This window comes from Triturus cristatus, chromosome 2_1, assembly GCF_964204655.1.
Source record: "Triturus cristatus chromosome 2_1, aTriCri1.1, whole genome shotgun sequence".
Lineage (NCBI taxonomy): Eukaryota > Metazoa > Chordata > Amphibia > Caudata > Salamandridae > Triturus > Triturus cristatus.
Genome location: NC_140581.1, coordinates 495448975 through 495476126, shown reverse-complemented (window position 1 = coordinate 495476126; position 27152 = coordinate 495448975). Strand labels below are relative to the sequence as shown.

General features: G+C 41.3%; 1 protein-coding gene across 1 annotated transcript in view; it reads right to left on the bottom strand.

Annotated features, from left to right (window-relative positions):
* The window catches only part of MRPS27 (mitochondrial ribosomal protein S27), a 419683-nt gene that overhangs the window by 325489 nt on the left and 67042 nt on the right, over window positions 1-27152 (bottom strand). The window contains exon 2 of the mRNA XM_085632352.1: window positions 5971-6048. Within this exon, the coding sequence (XP_085488478.1) occupies window positions 5971-6048 (78 nt within the window). The remainder of the gene's footprint in view (window positions 1-5970; window positions 6049-27152) is intronic.

The window sequence follows — 27152 nt, the reverse complement described above, 5'->3', positions numbered from 1 at the left end:
TCCCTGTTTGAGGCACTTGAAATTTCGTCTGCAACAGTCCCTCAAAGATTATTCTTGTATCCTTATAATTATTTAACCTCTCCCAGTGCTGCCTTCAGAGGCCTCAGGTTAGTTATAGCTACGGGGAGCTTGATATTACTTGTTTGGGCTCTGGGCCCCTGTACTATCCCCTGAACCAACTTAATCAAAATTGTACCATAACAACTGTTTCTTGGACGTCTGCAATGTTATATTTGGAGCTGTGGAGCATTAACAAATGCTAAAGGACAGGAGAAGAAGAACAATCTCATGACAGTTCTTTTTGCTCAAACAAGATAAAGGTATTGTGCCATTGATTAGTTGAATGTTTACCATAGTGCATCAGCAACTACAGTAAATTTTGTTTACGCGTTAATTTCCTGTAAAATGGTACAATTTATGTCAAATCCATTGTAAACGGAAAAGACTGTGTGTATTTTAAGTTGATGTAAGCACATAGAGTAACAATAGTCTTGTGTTCTGTACAGTACAAAAAAGCTGGCACTGACAAGGGACTGCATAAAATCTGAGAGGACCTCCATCCAAGTATTGTGGGACTACAAACTGATAGCAACTCTCGTGTGCCTTCTCTCATATCTCTATCTCCCTTCCACCCTCTTCGCTCTCTTTGTAGAGTGCAGTCTTGGATGCCTTAAGCCCTTTCAATGGGGAAGGAGGGTGGTGGGTTCCAAGCAACATTCAGATCTTAGTGGTGACTTGAGTCTGACACTGCATACTTACACAAATTTAAGTTAAGCAGGCAAAGCATTGTTTTTTGATTTGCACATGTTTTAGAGACAGCAGTGTATACTCTATAGTGTAGGAGAAAAGGGAGGTATACTTAGGGAACCAATGCATACAAAGCCCTGCACGACGAAGGACCAGCATACATCAACAAATGAAAGACCTTCCACCAACCAGCCAGACACCTGCGATCCGCCTCCCTTTTCCTCACAGACACCCCCCTGGATTCGCCAATCCAACAGCGTAGTAGGCTCCCTCTCTAACATGGTGATCAAAGCCTGGAACGACGATTCTCCTGCGCCTCAGGAATGCTGCATTGCTCTGGGAATTCAGAAAAGGACTCAAGACACGGTTGTTCGAAATAACAGCTCACCACGAAGCAGCTACCAACTCCAGCGCCTTGAGACCCTGACAGTGGATTGGCCGCACTTCTTAATCCTGATTTATTGATTGACTGATGCAAGACAAGCAGCACAGAACACTGCAGGCTCCACAACTATATGTGCATAGTGCCGGATGTACGAAAGCAAACAGTACAAAAACACAGTGTAAAACAAGTAGTTGAACTATGGTCTAAAGGTTAATATCAGAGTACATGGGTGCAGAAGTAGGGGGCGAGAGCAGCAGATATTTTCTATTAGAAATAGTTCATCTGGTGGAACAAGCTCAGTGGATTCAGAGGTACCTGTTTCAGTGCCCTCTGCAAATCACACAAAGCAGTTCTTCCCTGAGCACCCCACTCCCAACACATTTCACCTGTTATCCCCTATCCAGTGCAGGCAGACTGTGTCTCCTTTAAAAAAGATAATGTCTTGTCTCCCTTTCCGGCCCAGGCTGTGTAGTGTGAACGTTACAGAGCCCATCACTTCCTCCCTTTCATCTTGCTTCCCTTGCACCTTTTCGCTGCCTCTGCTTTCATTAGAAATCTGTTCTTTCGATATCCCTTTTGACGCCTGCAAAAGCATGAAAGGCGTAGCCAAACCCTACAGGAATTCTCAAGTGTGACTGTCATGTGGCACTGAGTTCTCTAGCAAGTGCAGCAAAAGATAAGCAATCTTTTCAGTGCAAGCAGAAATATACATCTACATAATGGCATTCTGTAGATCTGATCAAACATTGGAAAAAGGTGTAAAGAGCTCATGTCCAGCACTAGGTGGTCTCTAAATGATAGTTACCTTACTATCGTTACACATGTAACTATTATAAAAATCCTGCAAGAGGCACCTAAGAAAATCGAGAATGCAATTCCATATTCTCAAAATTCAGTGGAATATACAAAAAGCCCACTTCATCAGGATGATATACCAATGTTAAGCCTTATATTATACTCATTCTTATTCGAAAAGGTATGGCGCTTGATGAGTTCATCGACGGTGCCATTCTAAATCGTCACTGTATCTTCCCCAAAAGAAAATTTTGTCTTCAGTGTTATACAGATCCTCATTCCAAGCATACCTTTTTTCAAACCACCACATGAAAATATTTGTAGATGAAGGCACAAAGCGAGAACCCAAAGCAGTCCCTCTCCTTCGGTGGTACAAATGGTCTTGATAGAGAAAAATAAATTGTTTAGGAGTACAAATTTAGTCAAATCAATAAGCATCTGTATATGTTGCTAATAACTGGCTTATCTCATATACTAAAAGCTTTCTAATGCTTTGATGCCATGATCATGAGCAATAATCGTATGTAGACTCTACTCATCCATAGTAACCAGGATGTAGTGTGGATTCCATGGAATGTCATACATTGTCTGAAGTAGATCCTTTGTATCTTTATTGTACGCAGGTAAGGTACAGACAAATTTCGAAATATGTATTTTTATGTATTCCAAAACGTTTTCTGTACTTGAACCAATCCCTGAAATCATTGGACAACCAAGAGGCCCCCGCCCTACCACCCCCCACCCCCCAACCACCTTTGTGTCTCGGTGCGTACTACTGAGCAAATTAAAAAAACATACAATTTTTAAAATATATTGATGGTGATGAATACAAATATTTATGAGGTACTAACCCCAAGATTCCAATCATTTATATTTTACCAAACGTAGACACCAGAAGTCTGAACACCTACGAACTAATATGATTACGGTATTAACAAATTAATTTCCAGTCTCTCCCACACTGGAATAGGTTGGAAATTTACTACTTGCAAGAGTAAAACGATTTGAAGGGTGGGAAATAAAGGTATGCACTGCAGGTACATTTGCAATTACTCATCAGAGGTTAAATATGTTCATGTAAAAATGGAATTCACAAGTTTCTGGAGTATGGTTTCTAGGCCTACTTCCGTAAACTCTTGTGAATTTCTGAAAGTCGGAAATCTGCACCAATGCAAGAATACATACTTGCTGGTGAACGTTTGCTACTTTATCTAAGAATCAGAATCTCATTTATTTTCATGTTGCCCGCAATGGTTTTAAACTGAGTCTTCAATAATAATCTTTTTTTTTTTTATTACTGGCATGTGTCAAACAAGTTTTACTAAATGATTCCTCTGAGAAGTGGTATTCGAAATTGCTCAATAATTTAACAAATCAATTTTTCAAGTGCCATTTTTTAAATGTACATTTTATTTTGAAAGCAAACTATTACAAATGTTGTTTTCACGCTTATGCACATATTTTCATATATCCTAGGAATATTTTGATGGCAATATAAATAAAATAGATTCAAGTTGTTTAATTTCGCAAACTTGTGTATGTTTTTATACTGGAGCCCCTCTCAGTAATGCAAGCAAACTCAATGCACATCTTTAGTGTGCTCTCTCTGACAGTGAAGGCTTTACATTAATGATTCATATATAGAAGATTAAACAACTTACACATATGGATACGAGCCTTGCCTTAGTGGCAAACAATATTCTTTCACAGATCCATACTGTTGTACTATAAACTGGCAGCCAAAAAGTTTGTTTTGCCAGTGGCATAGGAAGGGGGTGCGGGACGCCCCGGATGTCTTCACTGAGGGGTGACAAATTGGCAAAAATATGTGTTTTAAACACATATTTTTGCCATTTTGTCAAGCCGGGTGTGACAAGAAATTTTCCGCACTGGGTACCCACTGACCTTGCTAGGCCACTGGTTTTGCCGGAGGTTAGAACTACTTCTTTAGTGGACAAAATAAACGTGAAAACTTGTTGTCCTTGATGTCAAGCAACATTTCCTGGAGGTCGACTGATAGGAATTCCACACCCCTAAACACCTAATGCTTGTGACTTCAAGTCACAAATAAAGCAATCCACTAGATGAGAGGAAGAAACACCTTGACAATTTAAAGTGATTTATCTGTTCCCCGAGGTTTTGAGGAGTTCATGTTGTGCCTCATAAATTAGACATTTGTTTACCTATTGTAAAACTAGGAGTGTGGATAGTGTTATTAATGGTTTTGAAATAGACATACTCCACTAAAGTGACATTTCTTGACTATTCAAGCTGCTGTGTTCGAATCCAAATCACTCTGCAATGAACATATGGAGAAATATTTGATGAATTCAACCAATGTTGGCTCCTACTTAATGAGATCTCATTTTGGGATAGTATGCTGCCTAACATCTATGAATTATTGAGAACAGGACAATTCATTTAGAGCAAGACTTTGATATTCAAGAATTTGCTTCATAATTTTTCCCAAGCTTTATAATGTTGATATCAAAGTAAGCTACAAAGTGCATCCACATACATCATCTTTGTGTTTTCAGTGCTGTAAAGATGCGTCTCCACCCACCCCGTGATTATCGTTTTTCCAGCACTTGAGTATTTGGCAAGATAATCTTCACACTATCAGTGAGGTAGTTTAGCCTCCAGCTTTTTCTATTGCTCTAAGACTAACTAAAGTAACTCAAATTCTCCTGCAAAATTCTGATCGCACTCCACTAGACAGAGCAAGAGTCATCTCAATGGCAGGAATAGAAAGGATTTCTTATACAAATGTTTCAATTTGAGAGGACCATTATGAAAGCCAGCAGTAAATTGAAAATACACAGAAACATCAGGTCCTATATGTCCTATCACAGTTAAATGACAATCTCTGGAACTGCAGTAGGTGAATAGATTGGTGGAGGCGACTGTCTCATCTCCTTAATTGACTATTGAAATTTCGGTTTGCTATGAACTGCTCTTTATACTACAACTGTGTTACTTGCTTCAGGTTGCCTCTCTATCTCATTATCACATATATGATAAAATAGGTTTAAAAAGCAATGCCCTTCCACTTGGGATATACAGCTTACACTAATTACTAATCCTTCTCAAGGCTGTCAGGTCCTTGCCGTGTATGTAATTTGTCCTCGGACTTCAGAGGAGCCAACTGTGCGGGCGTCCGTCACCCTTCTTGGCCAACCGCACCACAGCCATCTGAAACTGCAAGTGCAAAGAAGATAACTCTGTAGATCATGTAGACCCGTAGGATGATGCCTGAGAACAGTATGCAGCCAGCCTACTTGGAGTTGCCAGGTACAAGACTACGAGGGAGGCGGAAGGTTACTGGAGTGGGTGCTGAGCAGAGAGAGGGTCAAGATAGGACTACCAGGAAAAAGGGCCCCATCTTCAGAATTCAAACAAAACCTTGATGCGGGCTGTGGAGACAGAGTGGTGTTTCAATGTCCCAAGAAAGAATTTACTCATCACAGCAGAAGGAATCGTAGGTAAGAAGGAAAAACAGCAGGTGAAGGTATTCTAGTGTTTCAAGAGAAATGAGGAGCAAATAAAAGGAAGGGTGGATTTTACACTTTCCCTGGGGAGGTCTTAATCAGATGTAATCCAGAACAACCATAAGATAACCATGAGACCTAGACATCCCTCAGAAAAATCAGAACTACAACACTTATTGCCTGGAAAGGAAATTCTCCAAAATCGATACCAGGGAGGCAAAAGGTAGAATTAAAGTCTGCTGGGATTGACCATTAGAGCAAAAATTACCCTAGTCACAGGGGAAAAAAAACAAACCGGACGATCTGCTTAGCAAGACAAAAGGGACAGATGACCATCTTTCTCAATACCAGGGTGCTACCGAAGGTTGACCATCCCTTGTGTAATACAGAACCGAGTAGATTACATTTCTACATAAAGCAACAACTAATTTTATCAAGGAAGAAACTAGACCCCACCCAAAAAGGATCACATATTTCCAAATATCTTTATCATCCTCTGCCCCTCTATCAACTATCTAACATTTTTAGTACAGCAAAGCAAGCATTATCACCTACCTAAATTATGGAGATCCTTTTCTCTTTCCTCCCATCTGAGAGGATCACCATATGCAGACGACAGAAGAAATCGTTTGCCTAAAAGAACAATAAAAAGAAGTTAGTTGCAATTACTGTTTCACACGAAGCAAGCATTGACATGCAGTACTTCAAGCAATTAAAACATGAAACTAAGCTAGATATTTCTATGTCCACTAGCTTTCCAATAAGAAGCTTGGCGTCAGCTAAGTTAAGATTTTTCCCTGCTTCCAACTGGATGCCTCTCTTCCCTGTCTTTGTGTTTGGCCAGTCCAGGACCATTGAGGCATCACACTATTCTGATTGTTTATTTTTTTTTTTTCTTCTAGAGTTTTATATAGCGCAAACTAGATCCGAGACTTCGGGTAGCAGAGCACTTTACATGAGCACCAGTTTCGTTACAGAAGAACACATTAATTTTTTTGTTAGGCACGGGGAGATTAAGTGATTTGCCCAGAATCAAGGCTGTTGAGCGTTGCTGCGAAAACTTGAACCCAGTTCCCCAGCTTCGAGGTCGACCGCTCTAGCCGTAAGGCTACATCCTCTCCCCTTCCTCTGGACACTGTGCCTCTACAATACAAGAGGGTCTAGTTTATATCTGAAAAGAACACTCAGTCATCACACATTTGTTTATCTTTTATATGCCTTGTGAACAGAATGCAATCCTATTGTAACTGTTTTCCAAGCAGGAGGCTTTTTTATGTTTTTGAGAGGCCTCAAGGTGGGAGCCTGACCTTAAGATGGCCGTTCAGCACCACCGGCTCCAGCCTTTTTAATAATAGAACACAGAGCACCCACGCCCTATCAGCTCGTGGGGTCTCATTCAGTTCGAAGGGATTTTTACATTCAAGTACAAAGTGCATATTTTCCTTTTTTTAAAGTATTTCTCGTAAGTAATCTATTTGGACCTTTTTGGTTATTGTTTAATGAACATCTTGTGGTGTAACTCTAATGGGTATCACTTTAATATGGTAAACTCTTTGCTTTGATAGGTACTGTACATTCCCTCTTCTTTCTGTGTGTATGAGCAGGCCAGGTGCCGGTTTCACTTATCTTGCAGCTGTTGCCAGTGTAGAGAAGGTGTAAGCATTCACTAGGTTCCAGAACAGGTACACAGAGCCCACATGTTTCATGAAAGCCCAAGCCTTGGCATACAAAATCAGCATTTACGCCACTGAGGGAGGAGCAGACTGCTGCAAATGTAATGGAAATGGAATGCCGAAGAAGATAGGAGTTAACATACGGCGGACGTTCCTCCTAGAAAATCCCTGCATGCAATTCCCTAAGAAAGGCACGCATCACAGTTACTTGCAGCAGTGACAAAAAACCTTTGTATTGCTAGTGGTGTATAGTTCCCTCCTCGGTGACTGTATGGAGACCATACTTGCTACTCACCCCGGTGCTTCGCAGCGCCTTTTAAATCAATGAAACGTCCATCAAGTACATCACTTTGTAGATCATTCGATGTGCCTTTTATCGTCACTAAAAGGCAAGGCTTTCAATAGGATCATGCTCAGAATGTGCAATTAAAGAAAAGAGGTCTGTTTCATTTGTACCATCTAATCAAATTCATCGTATTGATGGGAAGGTTAATTGCAAAAGGATTTGTGATTTTATGTGTGTCAAAAAACATCTTTTCATGTTTTAAGACATAACAATGATTTTCTTCAGATAATATAAGGATACAAAAGTTCCTTAAAAGATACGTATGTACAATGCTAGTGAGTGGAGAATCAGCACATTTAGCAAAACACTGAACAGCATGCCTCACTTTCTACTAGTGTTTGGCTATGGGGCACATCCTTCCACTCGCTGTATGATGATCAGTGCAATGTCTTTCTGTCAGATCAGCTCAAAGCAAACCACGGTGTATGGAGAGAATACCTTTATACTGGTCTATGTATGGTGTATGCCAACAAGCAAAGGCTAACCACCTTCATTGCATACAGGTGGAAGCTGACAAGTGTGAAAATTGTTTCCATGGCATGTCACACGGTATGGTGATGGCAACTGTTCTTACAACAATAAACACAATTTTATAAACTTGAATCCACCACCAGACACTCCCTGCCTACTTATCTCACATTTGAGGTTCTCCGTCAACCCTGCTTTCTCCATTGGTCACTGTCTTTCAGCCTTTCTCCTTTTTCCCCCTTTTATGTTTTTCTCTCTCTTGCTGTGGATCAAAGTCTGTAGAGGGAAAATACGTACAGGTCCCCAGAAATCAGTGCCGTCGGGCCCCACCTGCTCAAATTATGCACGGACTGTGATTTTGCTTTGATACTGTTGCTGCTTTCATTGCACCACGATTGATTTTGGACAGAATTGTGGCGGAAGCACTCTATAAATGTAATCAAATTGTTACATTTGCAAACGTATTTACCCTTAGTAGATCAATTAAATGTATCTAATTAGAAACTGTATGCAAAACAAATTCAACAAAACAAAAATCAAGAGTGTATACAAGTACGTTATGCAAACAACACCCTGATAGATAAATTCCCAATGAATGGCATTCCATTTTTACCTTTATTTCAGAACGCTATGTATTATGATTTTACTGCATCAATTGTCTGCAGAGCAATTTGTCCCGGTCGGTGCCTCGCAACAGCGCATGAACTCTGCGTGGAGCACTTTTGCTTCCAGTGCTCTTAATGCTTGCTTATGCGCGTTCTCCCCTTTCCTGCACGGCAACAGGCCGCATAGCCCTGGGTGACGTTACCGGGCCACCACTTCTAGGCTTTGTAAGATGCTTATTATCACTTTACATTCTTTCGACCTGAGGCAACGAACCTGCAGAATTAAGCACACTCTATCCACATCAAAGTTCCTAGCTCTGTTTTTCGACTTTTCCCACCTTAATAAAGATTCTTTAATTTTGGTCTCAACACCTACATTCCAGACTCTCACTGTTCAATGTTTACCAGTGTCTGAAATTTGTTCAGTTTGAAAACAACTCGTAGCCAACAGGTCTGCTAAAAACATGAAACATTTGATCAAATTTAGTGCAAGGCAAGCAAGCATAAAGACATCAAGACAGACAAAACTACTGCATTATTCAGTAGACAAATTAACGAGTCTCTCTCTAATCTCAATACATTAGTTGTAGTAAGTGAAACCCTGCTCCTCATGTTTCTACAATAAAATTATGTGCTTTTGCAAAAAACTGTATCGATAAGAGAGGGCATGAAGGAAGTTGGAAGCCTGGGGAGAGGCTGGTAGGGGGAACAGACTGACCTGTGACAGGAGGCGAGACACGGCATGTCAAGTTCTGCAGCTCCAGTTCTCCATGCAATGTTGTGAAGCACTGCAACGCTTGAAGGCGAAAGTGAAAGCAAGTGGATTGCTGCTTTAAACAGATACACCGTGCACAGTATATATCTGTTTACTGCATGTGACCCCATGTCATAGAATCATCAGAGCTCATAACTCTTGTGATGCCAGGTCACTTGATAAAACGCTGCCTTGCCTTTCTCGCTCCCAGTTAAGTTGCCTCCTTTAGCACTCGGAGATTGACAGGTAGCCCTGGGCTGTACTGGACTGAAAACCTAAGCGCCCGGGGCTATGTTACAAAGTGACACTTGATGTGCATCATGAGAGTTAAAAGGAGGCCCTGAAGACGGCAGGCCAGGGTTGGGAGAAGGTAAGCGCTGGCTTAGCCCAGCAATGCTACCTACGGTGGCACATGCGCACAGTGAGGGTCAGAGAGTAACATACAGCCAATTCAAATTACTATTATAGTCAATACAATTGTCATTAGAAAATGTACATGTTGATCTTGCCAGGAATCTAGTTGGGCGGAATCACCACGACCAAGGAAACGAACCGCCCCTGATAAATTGTTACAATTCTAACACTATAAACTACAAACCTGACATAGTCTACATCAGCAAGATTATTACAAAACTGAAAAAAGAAAACAAAATGTATATATGCCCTCATCAGATAGGATCACTGAAGATGAAAGGAACAAGGAAGTAATGGTAGGGGCCATACTCACTAATGCAAATAACAAAGAGTCAAGGAGCACATGGGATCAAACAAAACCCATTACAGAAGCTAGACACACCTAAGGAGAAATAATCTGAAACACATTAAGATGATCAATTGAGAATAAGCAATAGCAGTGAAGAGTCAACCAAGTACATCCAGAGGGCATTTCTTTAGGCAGGGTCTTGGAACAAAGAGAACCACCCAGAGAGGACAGAGGAAGGACCCTGAGAAGCAAAACGAGAAACTCATAAGAAACATCTCTAAATATATACTAATAAACTTTAAAGAAAATGTACTTCAAAAGAGTACGTCATTTGTGACCGCAACAACCTCACCACTATATGAAGCTGAAACAGAATTCTAAAAAGTATGCCTAACTTAAAGCTTAACGATTTCACATTTGGAATATTAAACAAAAACAATTCACAGTTGAATGTTGTGTAAAGATCTCACAAAGAAGTTTCATTTTGAAACACCTAAAGCGCATTATGTATTTGAAAAACTGGAATTAACAGATTTGGAAAAGTTTGCCTAAGAGTTAAAGTACAACAGGACAACCTACTTGCAAAGTGAGCACATGCATAAAGAAATTAAGCTCAAATCAAGAAATCACAATTTGAGTGTCAGACAAGGGTGGCACTCTAGTAAACTATGAAAAAGAGCTCAGAGAGCACATACAATATGATGGAATATATAGGTAAATGATTCAGGATTTCACAATCGTAATATAAAGCTGTTCGAGAAGAAATACTCAACAAATAAGTCAAGCTCCACTGGATCTTTGGAGTATATATAGCAGAAATAAACAGTTCCCAGCACAAACACACCCAAGAATTCCAATTAGCTACTTACTTCCCAAAAATCTGCATTACCGCCTAGGCAGCACAATTATCTCAGCTAAACAGTCAATACAAAAATCATTAGAAAATTATGTAGTCTAATTACTACCCAAACTGCACAAGAGGAATCACCCCACATCAGAGACATCACACATTTTATCAATAAACAGTAGCACCCTCTTGGGTCATTAGTGCACTTATCAAGAACAATGAAGCTTTGTGGTACTTTGGATGTTACAGCACAGCGCCATTTATGAACATTCCTCACCACAGGGGTATGGAAGCAGTAGATTTTTTGTCTCCAAAACAGGCAAACCCCATGGATTAATAAAGTATTTCTACAATTGTTACATTATATGCTTTTTTCACTTATTTCAAAGCACAGGATTGGTACTATCTTCCAATCTCTGAAATCTCTATGGGCTAGTAAATTGTGCTTTGTTATGTTAACTTAGCTATGTGAAAATCTGAAGAGGTACCAATTGATCTTAGTATTCGCCAGTCCAGGCTAAGATGGCGCGTGTTTTACGAATATTAGTCCACTTTCCTTGTCTATGAGAAGTCCCATTGGCAGAGAGCGTTGGAGGACTATTTATGGGTGCGGCATTTGGCTTGCCGGGAACGATCGGTCGGACGCGGAGACGTTTTGAGCAGGCTCGGAGACTTTTTTAGGTCCCGGTGAGTTTTAGTATGTACTTCTTTTGGGCCACGCTTTTATTGATACCTCGTGGCCGTTAGGAAAATACCACCAGTTGGTTCGGTTAGAACGGACACGTGATAATTTTAAAATCTTATTACCGTCATTTACTTATGGAATACCGCTATCGCATAACTGTGTAGCCCCGTGAAGGGGGATTAATGTTTATGTAATTTTCGCACACGGACAAGCGCTTCAGGGCTGGTTAATACTAGTGCCCTTTGATAGTTTATGATAGGATATCGTGTATATGGGGTGGTAGCCGCTTCGGGCAATGAGTGAGGGTTGAACCCACCATCCTATACATATTGTATATCCTGCAGACGATTAAATAGGATTGTTGTTACATGCTGGTTTGTTTTAATTATGATTAGGATGGTCATTACTTGTTCTTTACTCTTAGAGTACTGGGGATATTGAAGGAGTGATTTTTGTAACCCACCAAGAGGCTGTCCAAGTTTATAGAAGATTTCTTGCCACAGCTCCAGAGGCGGAACATAGATGGAATTCTATTAAGGTAGTAAACCCTTCTGGATATAATAAGATGAGCTGTATAGGGACGGGTGGTAGTGAATGTTGATAATAACATATCATTACAAAAGAGCTTTTTTATTGTAAGACTTCACTAATCGTGATCGTAACAAAAGATTGAAGGCTGATGCAACTTTGTGTACAGTCTGTCCGTTTATAAGTTCAAGAAAAGAACATATTAAAGGAAACCACAAATTAAGGTACTGCCCCTCTATATGGTGGCCATATCGAGCAAAAACAAGAATTATGATTATTAGAATATACTACAATATTCGTTTTTGTTGTTACTCTCTATAGGGGGAACTCCTTTTGTTATATATCCTTTTTCACACACTGTGTGACTTGGAGGCAAAAATAACTGCAACAGAGGAAGAAATATTTCTCCTACTGGTTACTGGAATGTTTCGCAATAGGTGGGTACCTGTAGGAAATGTATGTGAATGTATGGATGAATGGTATATGAATTTAGGAATATGGTGAATGGATAGGTGTTGAATCATCAAGCATGAAACCAAAATGATAATATAAATGGATTGAATATATGGATAAAGAATTATTTTATGTTTCTTGTGTATATACATGATCATTAGCAGTGGTATGATGAAATAGTATAACAATCAATTGTATTATAGCACACGTTTTAAAATGGACCTATGTACTTGAATTTTAATTGTATATTGTATATATTATTGTTTTCAGATTTAGATTGGAAAACACTGATTCATAAACGTTAAGCTTGAAGAAGGTGGCGTATCATTTTGTACCACCGAAACGCGTCGCTATGTGTTATTCGAGCACCCAAGCATCACCTGGGGTCAATGAAAATAAGGACAATACGAGATTGGGTTGACCTCTGAATCACTTGGTTGTAAGACTTGGTGTGCCAATGAAATAATATTGGGTCTTCTGTTTCCATCGGTTATTACAGTCTGTTAGATTATGTGTTTTTAATTTAAGTGTGAGCAAAATTGAAACTTTGATGTACACTCTGGATGTGTTTTTATGAATTCATTGTACACACTTTTTGAATTTTAGATCAGAAATATCTATATATGACAATATAATAAAAATGTAATCTTTATATTATCCTTTTTTGGTTTTTTATGATTGCTGATGATTTTGTATGATGTATGTATAATAATTGTGGGTACCCGTATGCTTACAATAGGAGCCCAAAGGGATCTTGTTTGTGACAGAAAAATCTGAAGAAGAACAAATGTTGAATAATGTCATGTGGGAGAAAGGACTGAAGACATTTGTTGAGATTAATCAACAACATTTGCCATTTACCACTTTTCTGGCAGAGAACCAGAGAAGAACTAACTAAAACATCACTCTGTTGAACCTTGGACAGGAGGAAATTAAGATCATTGTTAACATTGGTGAGAAGGCTGCATTCTGCTTAGATGTAATAGTTAAAGTTAACAAAGACAACTGGAAACAACACTTAGCACAAAAGAAATGGATCAGAACAATGTGTTACATGAGAAGAGTTTCCATCTTAGGAACCTACTCAAGAACCCATGTAGTTAGAAAAAAGAAAACAAAATCCCACCCAATGGAATACCAGACAGAAAAAGAGCTTGAGACTCTGACTGAAGTTAAGGAATAAGTAAAAACTCAAAGTAGAGAAGAGTTATTAGTTACGGATGAACCAAAAAAATAAGTATGAGTAACCAAGTTATGTGAAAAAGGATAGCACTGCCACTCAGATTTTCAAAATACAGGTATTGTGTCTGAAGTATGGGAAACTTATTAAGACAATGGGAACTCAAAAACATTTTGACAGACACTCCAATGATGGGTTGTATCTGATTTCATAGAAAAAGAATTCCTTTAAATACCATTACTGAGAAACTGTTTAATGGAAATTTTCAGAATTAATGGCATTTACAATTTCATAGAAACCAATTCATACAACGTCTTTTTGATTGAAAGTGGCATTTGCTTGCTTGTCTTTTTAATGTTTAAATGCAATGGTTGCAGAACTCACTTTAAGAATGTTTTATCAGAGGTTTTTATTTCAGTGCTTTACTTCAGGGGATATTATTACAGTTTTATGTCATTTACATTGTCAAACAATAACGTCACATGCTTTTAATTTGATGATCCCTCAACACCCCTAAACACCATTGATTCCTGTCCCCCTAAAAACCCGTCACAACTGAAGTCCACTTGTCCTTGAACTCTAAAATCCCTTTCTACCCCTACCCTCCACTGAACATTGAGATGTGCAACACCTCACTACACGTAAACGCCATCCATTCCTGAACCCTAAAAACTCCATTCTACGCCTAAACCCCACCCATCCCTAATCCCTTAAAACCCCCTCACCACACGCAAACTCCAACCATCCCTGAACCTTACTCAGTGCCTTTAAACAACATCCATCCATGGCCCCAAATAACCCCCCACTACTACTAAACTCTACCGATCCCTGAACCCTAAAAATCCCTTTCTACATCTCAATTCCACCCATCCCTGAATCATTAAAAGTCTTCACCACCCTAAACTCCACCCAATACTAAACCTTAAAAACTCCTCACCACCCCATAACTCTACCCATAACTGAGCAGTAAAAACTATCACCAACCCTAAACTCAGTCCATCCATGAACCCTAAAACCTCTCAATAACTTTACACTCCACCCATCGTTAAAGTCCAAAAACACCTCACATTACTAAAATCCACTCATCTGTGAACCCTAAAAGCCCCTCACCACCCCTAAACGTCACCCAATCCGGAACCCTACATCCCCCTTTCTACGCCTTCACTCCACCTATTCCTGACCTCTAAAATCCCTCATCATTACCCATCCCTGAACCCAAAAACCTCTCGCTATTCCTAAACTCCACCCAAGTTTGATGCAATTTTGGATTTTTCCTTAAAATTAGCTTTCCTTCAAAATGCTTCCTTTAAATTTAGATTTTTTTGTACAGTTCCTTAAAACTGGCTTTCCTTAAAAATGGTATTCCATTATTTGGTTTCCTCTAATGTGGTTTCTCAGTTTTTGTCACAACGACGGCCTAGCAAAGAGAAAAACAAAACAGATGATAGTGAAAACAAGACTATGTAGTAATGACCATGGACGCTCCTCTGCTAATGCGGAGAAGCGTCCCCCCACTGCTCTGTGAGTAGATGAAAAAGGAAAAATAAAATGATACCGCATTGTTATTATCATTGTATTTTTCCGTCCTTGCTCTGCTTGTTAGGGGCGGGGCGGGGCTGGCCTATGTCAGTGGAACAGGGGGAGGTGTGGTGGCAATCTGAGTGCGCATGACTGTTTGGAAGGCCAAACAGTCATGCACACTTTGCATGTTCTCCACCCAAACTGCATTACAGCTTGGGTGGAGAACATGCCTAGGCTCCCACTCCCTCTCTGAGCGCCGAACCACGGTGCTCAGACTAATCATGACGCTGCTATCAGCAGCGTCATAATTGGCAAGGGGAGTCTGGTAGCCTGGGTGCATCCTGTTCCTGCTTCATGTCCTGGAGTCCTGGAAGTGGGCGAAGAGGACCTAGAGGCGGCGGCCCACAGGTAAGTGTTTTTCTTTTTTCTTTTCATTCCCTCCCAACGGCCCTTTGTCTCACCGCCGTGAAGTAGCAGCCGCTACTGCTAATGACTATCAAGTTGTCTTAAATAACACAATAGAAATTAACATTTCCATGTTTAAATGTTATACATTGTTCAAATGTAACCAGAGGAAACACTGTAATTCACTCTAAAACAGATAAAAATCAATCTTGGAGATTACACTGCATGCAATGCATCAAATGATATATACCTCATTTAGGGCCTGATTATGAGTTTGGCGGCGCCAAACTCCACCACCGACTGCCTGCTAGATTACAAGTTGTACAGCTAGCCCTCAGGGCTGCCTTTCAAAGGCTCATAGGAGAGCCTTAGAGAGGTAGCACCGTGGGATAGCCACAACGCATTTCAGCATGGCATGGACTTTGAAGTCCATGCCGTGATGAACAGAGGGTGAATGAAGACGGAGGGCACACCATGTCCCCCCTGCATGCATCCAAAAGGCCCTGAGGCAACAAGGGGCCCTGTAGGGCCCTCTTTACTGACTCTGTGCCACCCATTTCATGGCAATCTCACCGCCATGAAAAGGGTAGCTGACAGTCAACTTGTAAAATGCTTGGCGGTGCCACTGAGGCACCACCAAGCATATTTTCGGCCTCTGACTGCCGCACCAGCAATCGATGATCCCTGGCAGTTGCAGTGATCCTAATATGGTCTGACTGCCAAAGTTGTAATATGGTGGTCGGACCACTGGTGTGGGGGTCCCCGACCACCACCCCACCTCCACTAAGAGTTTGGCGGAACTATGGAACGTCAAACTCATAATTAAGACCCAAGTGTCCATATTGTAAAGTGTATGTGGTTAAGACAACCAGGGAAATCATGACTGAAATTGGTGAAAATAAACACAACCTCAGAACAAAGAATTTGAAAATATGTTGGCAGCACATCACACTGGATTCAAATGTGAAATTAATTTAACTGAGAAAAGACACCTCATTGTGGGGGATTGAATTATTATACGTAAATGTTTCTAAATCTGAATAAGTATAAATTTATTAGAAGATGTAGGAAACCACTAAATTAAATTAATTCTGAGATGCTAAATGCCTATTTGCACTGATACAACTATTTATTTGTAGGTTTCTAAACATGTAATTCCTCCTGATTAACTGCACTGCATGAAAAGCATAGTGCATAGATCCAATAAACAATGACTAAGGTATTGAAACTTTTTCATGTGAATAAATCTTATTGAATGTAGAGGGAATAAAGTGAAAAAAGCTAGAGAACAAAAGCTATTGTTCGCATGAATGAAAATAACAGAATCCATAATCAAAGCGAAGTGTAAGAATGAGGCATGAAAACCACAGGGAATGCTTAGCAGATTCCTAGAGCTACTGACATGAATGCTGGTTTGGTGAGTGTCAGAAGATTACACCAGAAAACTAAAAAACATACCTAACAAAATTAACAAGAAGGAATATAAAATACTAAATACAACAGGAGTGCCGGCAAAGAAGTAGCCAAAAAAATAAAATACTTCACCACTTTGAATCGTATCGCTTATAGTACTGAGTAAGCATGTGAAGCAAGCAAGTCCAACACTTATTCGGTTGCTTCCCTCAGTGAATTCTGAAAACAATCTGGCCAAAATGGGCCGTTTACACTTCAGCTCTCAAAGAATTTGGCCACCCTTCATTCCATATAATCCACCAACTCATGCATCCCCTCAAACCACATCCTGCCTTTACTCCTTGCATCCTTCCTTTTCTCTTTTGATTGATCCATATATCCCGTCATCCATCTTTTCTTCCATTTACCTTTCTTCCCATCCATGTCTCGATCTTGCTTTCCATGCATTAATCTTCCTCTCATCTATCCTTCATCCATCTATCCATTCATTCATTCTTCTTTCCATCTATAACTCCATCCCTCCCATCTTCTGTTCAATGCTTTCTTATTGCATGGGTTCCTCACTCCACAGTTGTATTATGCTGTTCTCTAACAGTAGTTTTTATGAGCTTTTGTTTAGAGTCCAGTATGACAGGGGCAGTTTGTTTCCTTGGGCGTGGGCGCTCTGCCCAACCAGATTCCTGACAAAATTAACATGTACATTTTCTAATTTCTATTATATTGATTATAATAGTAATTTGAATTGGCTGTTGAACTCTCTGACCCTCGCTTGAGTGAAGGTCAGGCTGCCAGGCACTCCTCACATGGCCCTTCCAAGACATTTACACTAGTGTTCATGTGCCACAGAAGGTAGCTTTGCTGGGCTAAGCCCAGGGTTTTACCTTCTCCCAGCCTGCCGTCTTCAGGGCCTCCTGGTAACACCCCAGCATGACCCACATCAAGCGTCACTTTGTAACATAGCCCCAGGCGCTTAGGGTTTCATCCCTGTATGCCCGGGGCTACCTGTCCATCTCCAAGAGCTAAAGAAGGCAGCTTATGTGGGAGGGAGAAAGGCAGGGCAGCGTTTTACCATGTGACCTGGCATCATGAGAGGCGTGAGCTCTAATGACTCTAGGCGTGGGGTAAACGATATACACTGTGCATGGTGTTTCTGTCCACATCAGCCATCCACTTGCTTCAGTGGTCGAAGTGGGGAAAAAAAAGTAGGGGAACTGTGGACAGAGAATCAGGGGGCGGGAATAACCCGAGGATTCGATCAGTGGGCGGGGGTCAGAGGGGTGGCTAGAAATAGCAAAACATACCAATTTTTCGTATGTTTGCCATTTCACTGACCAGTTACAGCTTTTAACGTTATTTAATTCAAACATGTTTATTTGAGGTTCAATATATAAGTTGTTTACATTAAAATACATTTACAATGTGGGACGTATTTCCAATCACAGAATGTCCAATATATGCTTATAAGTGGAATCATATGCCATTTGTCTCCGAGCCATGCAGTTTCTTTTATCAGTACTTCTCCTCCCTTTTTCCAACCATTTCTGAACATAAAATGATAGTAAAAGGCAAAATTATATTTTCATTCAGGAAGTGAACAAAAAGTAGTAACCCACTGAGTTATGCACATAAAATATTGCTCTTTGATATGTATGGTACACGTTCTTTGCAGCAGGTGTATTAACCATCTGCGCTACCTTAGATGAGTCAAAACAGCCATTAGACAAAATTCCCCTCCCATCTCTCTCCAGCAGGTACATTGATCACCAGAGTTATCTTGGCACTTTTATTGTTGTTGCAAAGAGGGTTTCCTTTGGACTTATGGCTACAAGTTTCCTATGACTAGAGTTATCTACTCACAAACTCACAGAGAGAATCACATCGGTCATTCAGGTTATTCACACTTCATTTGTACCATCTATGCAATGAGAGTAGAAAGTTAAACCCAAAACTACAAAAACGTGCAACTTGATTTAAAATAGCAAGTTGTCAATTTATTCATTACCATGTAGATAAAAAGATTTTGGATATACAATTGAGAAAGAATTTTTTTAAAAACAATTTAAAATCAACAGTCTATTACACACAACCTTAAAATTTCAAACTATATACGGAGAGTACACATGAGAGAAGACACCAAATGTTGTCATAACACACAAGTCCGTGAAAAAAACAATGAACACCAACTAGAACCCGATACTACAATTGATTCATAATCTGTGGTTCCAGCAAGTACACGGATTGTGTCAAAAAGCGTCAACGCGTTTCGATGGAAAGGGAATTATAGCACCATCTATATCAAAAGAATTTTGTGACTCTCTTGATTCGTAATGTTTGACCCAACAATCAATTATTATTTTTTTTTTAAAACACCTTCGTGACATTGTTGTTTTGTACTCTATTCCTTTGGCGTTAAAAGGTCCCTCTCATTTCCCTCAACTTTTATTGTTGCCCGAAACCAGCTGAATATATTTCCAACTATATACGGAGAGTACACATGAGAGAAGACACCAAATGTTGCCATAACACACACGTCCGTGAAAAAAACAATGAACACCAACTAGAACCAGATACTACAATTGATTCATAATCTGTGGTTCCAGCAAGTACACGGATTGTGTCAAAAAGCGTCAACGCGTTTCGATGGAAAGGGAATTATAGCACCATCTATATCAAAAGAATTTTGTGACTCTCTTGATTCGTAATGTTTGACCCAACAATCAATTTTTTTTTTTTTTTTAAAACACCTTCGTGACATTGTTGTTTTGTACTCTATTCCTTTGGCGTTAAAAGGTCCCTCTCATTTCCCTCAACTTTTATTGTTGCCCGAAACCAGCTGAATATAAAAAGAACTTTGCAGTGTTTTTAAAACTCCTACACAGCTACAAAACCTGCCCCCACAAACTAAACCGGCCCCTCACCCTTTCAGTCGCCGTGGGAAACGCCCGATGCCTTTTTCAATGCAATACTGCAGATATGTATGCTTATTTGATATAAACGACATGGATCACTCTTAGTGTAAGACACGGATTCTTCCTGAATATCCTTTGAATTGGGTTCCTGATTGAATACACATGAGCAGTTTGGTACACAAAAGAAGGCCTCTGGGTAGACCTCTGAGGTAAGCACATTAATGTTATTCCTAAGGACCCTCACACAGGACCACTTACCTTTTTGACCCCCCTGTACAATTCCTGCCTGTGCTTTACTATGCATAATCTTTAACATAAACTTTCTAACAAGCAATATAATAATGTTTTTTGACTTCTAGACAATTTTGTAAACATTTTTGTGCCATGCCGTACAGAACTGAAGTAAAGGCAGAATGCAATTATCTGTTCTGCAGTCCTGTCACTTTGAGTTGAAGAGAAGCTGTATTGTGCAGAGAAGGGTTTGGGTCCAGGCCGGGGTAACTCCCAGCCGAACCCTTGCTGAGGCAGAGGTTTCAGTGTTGTGCCAGAGGCTAAGCTCTCCTCTCCCTGGTTCAGAGACACGCTTGCCATAAGTGGATTGGAAGCTGCATGACACAGCCGGTGCTTTGTCAAGGCAGAGGATCACCCAGCTCTCCATGTGTCTAGCCTCTTCAAAGCCTTCCTACTAGTCCCAGATTTGGCTGCACTGTCTAATCCCATGTCTTTTGTGTTATTCACCTTGTTTCCAGTTTGGGATGCACAGGTACCGCGTTCATTGTAGTCAGTTTGTTAAAATAAACTAGTTTGCGTGTCCTGCACCACAGCATCCTCTACACCGAGGATTTTACACTCCTTGTTCTGAAATCCACTGCTAATCAAGGGCCAATATTGCATTGTCAACAATTTGCTCTGCTCTGTTGTCACTCGGCTGAGACGACACCGGGAGGTAGCTTCGCTTTCAATCCTGCCGCAAGTTGCACACACGGCGATATATTTACTATTGAGGGCCTTACAGAGGATTTGTAACTAGCGCCCCGTTCTGGGAGAAGCAACTGAGGACCTGATCGGAATGTTGATCGGTCCCGGTTTCCCTACCTCTGCTGTTCAGCGTTCTCTTTGAAGAACCAGCTCCTGAGGCAGATCTAGATGCAAGCACCTACAACTTTTTTACTCTCGGAGAGGAACACTCCCTCAAGGTCCTTCTGATGGCGAGGTGACTGTCATGCCACACTCAAAGGGATTTCCATTCTCCTTCACATTTACTAAGCCACCTTCCCGTTTTTAGAGATGCCCTGACAAGACGCCCCACTCTCACTCCATCCAGGCTTGGAGGAGTTTGTTTCCTTACGACTTGGCTGTCTAAAACCCCCACCCCCTTTTTGTCCTGAAGAAGACTCACCGTGATGTCCCCATGAAATAGACAAATTCGGTTGAAACGTCGACGTGCGGTCTCTCATGTCCGATAACAGTGTATCCATAAATAATTGAATGCTCAGGTTACCACTGTATTTGTTCACTTGGACAGAGATCTAGATTTACTAGCCATCAATTTGTGTTATCCATGTATTAGTGTTTTAATTTCTTGTTTCCATTGTCTCACCATATTCACTCCATGTCACAACAGTCACTATTCAACCACTTTTTTTCTTGTATTGTATGACAGCCCACTCTTTATGAATATGATCTGACATATATATATATATATATATATATATATATATATATATATATATATATATATATATATATATATATGTATGATCTAGCTCGTTATGTGATCAAGACGGAGGGGTAACAGTCGAAACACGTAATGCTGGGCACTTGCCTCTGTATTAGGATTCGAAGCCATTTTAAATAAAGCACCTTTCATTTACAACGCACGCTGTGGTCCGTACCTGCTGTTCGCCGGATCGTCGGTGCTACAGGATTGTGTTTTATATATATATAATTACTACAAATTGGTGTAGTGTGTTTGTTTTAAAAAATTCATGTTTTTTGCTGAATGACTATACTATGATTGCTTGTCTAAAGTAATTGCTACCCAACGGAACTATACTGTAAACTATATCTGCTCTGTTGTGTCACCAGTTAATTCACAGTTGTCTTGTGTTCGAACACCCTCTTGTGCACAGCACTCTGAGACCTGCTTGTGCAGAGTTTGCATTTTATAAAACAATACATTGATCTTTGGCGTGGCCGGGCACGGCATCGAGGCGTTCAAGAGCCATCGTATGCACTAGCTCATAGAAGTACAAGTCATCTGCTGGCCGCTTCAGAGTACTGCAAGGGGATAGGAGAGGGCTGTATGGAGTTGGTCGTGGGAATGAGCTTTATGGCTGACAACGCCACTTCGAAGCACTGATGGAGAGGAGGAGAATTAAGTGTAGGTATGCGAGAGAGAGAACATAAGCGAAGAGGGGTGACGGGGAAGCAGAAGAGAACACTGCTTCTATGCGTGCCACTCTTCACTATTCAGGGCTCCATTCACACATAGAAAGGACTCTTAATTTAGACTTTGAAGGCATCCAGGCCGCTGAGAATTGAGTGGGTAACAGAGGATGGAGGAGGGGGTCAATAGAATGGGCAAGATTGTTCCTTTCGGGGGTGGGTCTCAATGGACCCCCTCAGCGTCCTTAGCCATGAGTGGCTCTAAAAATGTAGTTAGTATTAGGCAGGTGGCTTCATCTCTTGTCTGCCTTCCTCACATCCCATCCTATAATTGTCCATATGTTAAGGGTAATAACCAGTTTCATGTTGAGTTTCAACCCACGCTTCTAAGCATTGTAAATAATATATGTTAGTGTTACCCTGTGGAATGATATTTAATTTACCACCCTCTGAAGGATCGAGGTCTCGGTTAGCCATTCTGTGATTCCGACTAATAGCTCGCAGATCTCAGCGGTGAGTATTTAACTCATGGAACCACCCTGCTGAATATCCGCACCTGCAACCACCAGCTCAAATTAAGTACTGGTTGCAGGCTTCATCATGAACTGAGCAGGGACAACGCAGTCACTTTACTGGCTGTCTTGAGCGCAGAGGCTCAGGTGCAAAACACTATGGACCAGACCTCGTGATCTGCACAAGTGACATGTAGTTTTGCAGGGATTCTGGGAAGTTTTGTACCAATATTTGGACCCTCCGACTGGTAGAAAAATAAAATGTTATGTTTAGCTGATTTATTTGTGCAAATTTGGATTTGTAACTGATCGTCAGTTCAACCATCACTGTAAAATGTTGTCAAAACCTGTACACAATTGTCCAGCAGGTTAATTACACATGTTTTGGCACTTGACCTGGCTCTCAATAAAGCTCCACCCCTGTCCCCCTCTCTACCTAAGTAAATGCGCTCTTCCGTATCTGTGCAACCCTTGTGGTAGTGTGTGCCACGCATGGCTTCCACCTTGTAACAAACACAACGCGCACTGAAATAGCCAGCATGCACTATAGTCAGTATTTCTAAGGTGCCAACATACCTCTGTGAATTAATACTCATCATTGAAGTCTCATGTGTATTGATCACGCTGGCAAAACCAATTAATCCTTTCCAGGTCAGTTAATTTGAGTATCGCTAGATTGGATACATAATGCTTACAAACGGCAGAAGTGGTATAAAGCGCTTTGCAACTAATACTGACATGTACACGAGTCAAGTTGAACTGATGTTGCAATTTACCAACGAACCACAGGCTGGTGCTGCAATGCTCGCTTTGCAATAGCACAGCTCACGTGCTTGGAAACTGATTCTTTTTCATATTTACATTATTTTGTCAGCCCATGTCTGTCTGAACTCTACCTTGCTTCAAAGTGAATGAGGCTGCTACTGAGGGGCAACTCCAGAAGTAGCCATAATCAACATATTTCAGTGTCCTACAAGACTGAAGCTGGGGAACCAGGTTCGGGTCTGACAGGATGCTCAAGCATCCTATGATGCTGGGCAAATCACTTAGTCTTCCCCCTGCCTAAAAAAGCAATTATTTGCAATGCAATAGGCCTCACAATACTGAAAGTTTGAGCTTTTGGCGCTGCATTATTATTTGCAACGCCAATAGGTCAAACTTTCAGTAATGCGAGACCTATTGCATTGTAAATGCTTGTTTTATAAGACCACATTCCTGAACACAGACAAAGCAGTGGTACACATTTAAAAAAATAACATAAGAAAAACAGCTGACAAGACATTCGACATTTTCCAGTTATTGTAAAAAAATGCACCTTTCCTAACTTACATGAGGAGTTCAGAGGCAGTCCAGGCTCCTCTTGCAGGCCTCAATGCAGACAAAAGAGCAGAGATGTAAAGGAGGGGCAGGGGACCTCTGGGCAGGCACGCAGAACAATATCCAGGAGAGGCTGGTGGGGCTGGGTCAGCTGTGGGTACAGTGGAGGGCCTCTTCTACAGCAGCCGCCGTCCTCCTATTTTCTAGTTCTAGCTGGGTGGTGAGCAGATTTACAGCAAGCCAGCAATTCCAAACTGAAGCCCTTTTCTTCTTTTCCAGGTGGCATCATCAGCCCGAAAATTAAGGGCAGAGGAGGTCATGGGAGGGGGAGGGGGGGACACCAAATCATTTCGAGGTGACCATTGTATTGGTCACAGTGGGGGCAGGCAGACAGCGTCCTCACTGAATGAGGTGTGAATCACGGCAGCAGCAGGGCCATCAGAGGAAGCCCTTTTGCGCTATCCTAAGACTGATGGCCCTTTCAGTGTTGCTTTGCAGGCCCCTAGATACAGAGGGGAAGGGGGAGGAGGTCGTGGGCACCGCAGAGGCTTCCTCGATGTGCACAACACAGGCTTAAAGATAAAGTTGTAATTTTTAAGTAGGACTATTCCTGCCGTCCTGGGACGCTTTCTTAAAACAAAGAAGTAGTGGAACGGACTGAAATAATTTTTAGGTTGAGCCTAGAACAGGGCATGCGCTGCTTGCTCGACTTTAGTAAGGGGCTTTTCAAAGTGCTACCCGCCGGCCACCAGCTTGCGGTTACGTGCACAAGCACGCGCGCCTCGCTCCGCCTCTCCAATCATTGCTGCGCGTGCAGCCCTCGCGTGTGTGTTCTCTTCTGTATGCATTCCCCAATTCCTCGGGAATTCTTCCTTGTTAATTATCTTTCTCGTGACCTCTCCTTGTCTCAGTTGCTCTTTCTTGTGTGACTTCTCTTTTTCGAAGTTTTTTTATTCCTCGCGCCATTTCTCTTTTTCAGACAATCTCTGTTGTGACACATGTTTTTGTTCTTTTTTCCACATTGTTCAGGAATTCGTGGGTTCTCCCAGGGACATCTTAAGGATTTTGGGGGCCCTGGGCCAAACATATTTTAGGGGCCCCTGTTCAGAACAGCTTTGAATTTATGGTACAATTTCTCCTCATAAATGCTCTCCTCGTCCAAGTCACTGACAATGCACAGGCACACTCCTCCAAATTCTAAATGTTTTATTAATGTAATATTCAAGGATAGTGAGGCGTGTTTTCAATATTGTAACAAAACAGTAGTTCACTAATAGTACTGCAATTAACCGTAAACACAACATTTCTTGGCAAAATGTCTGTAATAGACTCACACATCACCCACATCAAAAATTGATTAAAGGAAAACGGCATTTAAAACAATCTGTTTAAGTGTTATTCAAGGACATCAGGGCTTGACTCTGCAGAATAGAGCTGGCTCTATCAAGAGGCCCCCTGAAAGGCTGGGGGCCCTGGGCCAGAGCCCACTTTGCCCATGCCTTAAAACGTCTCTGGGTTCTCCCTCTCTGTCTCGTGCCCTCACTCCTCGTGCCGTGCACACTCTCCTCCGTGACTCTCAGTGACAGTTGTTTCTTGCGCTTATTTTCAGCTCAGTGACTTGGGCGAGATCTTGATGTCTCTCTATCGCCATCCGGTGCCGCAGCTGAACAGTGCAGTCAGCCTGGAGTTTGTAAGTACAGCAGATCTGTCCCTCGCTGTGGGTATATATATATAAAATATATATTTAAATAGCGTGACATCGCCAGAGAGACCACTGGTGGTGATGTGTTCTGCTTTTCCGAACCTTGTACCGATATCTCAGTGTCTGTACAGTGCCACCTAGCGGTCTCTAGTGCATTCCTCAGCTTTGTTGGTATCAATCCATAGGTGGGCATCTGTAAGCCACCGCCAATGGGGCTGTTGCACAGTGTGTCCTGTTAATGCTGCCATTTCTACGTATATGTAGGTATCTTTCTAATGCCCCGAGCCTGCAACCAGCAGACAGACAGCTTTGCAAGGCCGGTAGAAGGGCGCATGCAGGGGTGGTAGAAAGTGGGATTTAAGAGAAACGCCAATCCTCAAATGCATGGAGTGGCTCCGGGAGTTCCCTATTCACCCACCTGTCAGCTTCAGAGGCCGGTGGGGCTGGAATCGGCTCAATTACACCTCAGACAGCAGCGTGAGTGATTGTTTTTAGTGCGAAGTGTGGCGTTCTGCTGAGCTGTGGTGAAAAGCTTAACAAGTGTGGCGTCATGTACAAACCGCACCACAACAATTTAAGCAGAGTTATAATCAGGGCCACTGGAATTATGCGGCAGGAGAGGGATTCATTATGCTGACTAAATTACGAGGCAAGAAAAGGCAAATTATGCAGCGGAATTCGGCTCATTTTGTGAGAGGATTACTTCATAATTTTTTATTTTTTACCATTGTAAGCACTGTTTTAGCAAAGTTTTCAGCTTATTAGTACCACTTTCAAATTCAAATAGAAAAATAAGTTCTGAAAAGTAACCAGTGAACCTTAGTTCAGGACCTTTCACTGCGCGACAAATGTCGTTCATTTTTACTAACTTTTCATCCATTTGAGCTAGAAACTATTTTATTTGGTTAAAATCTGCAAATTATGCGGATATGAGGATTATGTGACAAATGCAGCAGATCCATAGCTAGGCGAAAAATGCAGCATAATTCCAGTGGCTCTCTTCATAATCAAGCTCGTTTTGGGGTCGGAGAGCTGCAGACAAAGCTATGGCCCAGCTTGTGACGTTACAGTCCTGCCTGATCCCCTGATCACACAGCACACTGCAGTGACATCACAAGCCCCACCAACTGACCGCACATCATTGTATTATGACATCACAGATCCTACCTACTAACAGCACACTGCAGTGACATCACATGCCCCACCTACTGACACCTCTTGGCGTTTTTATCACAAGCTCCATTCTCTGACAACTCTTCACACTGTACTGTCATCTCACATCAAACATTGTAAAACAGCCCTTGGTTCATAGAGCATTTTATGCAAAG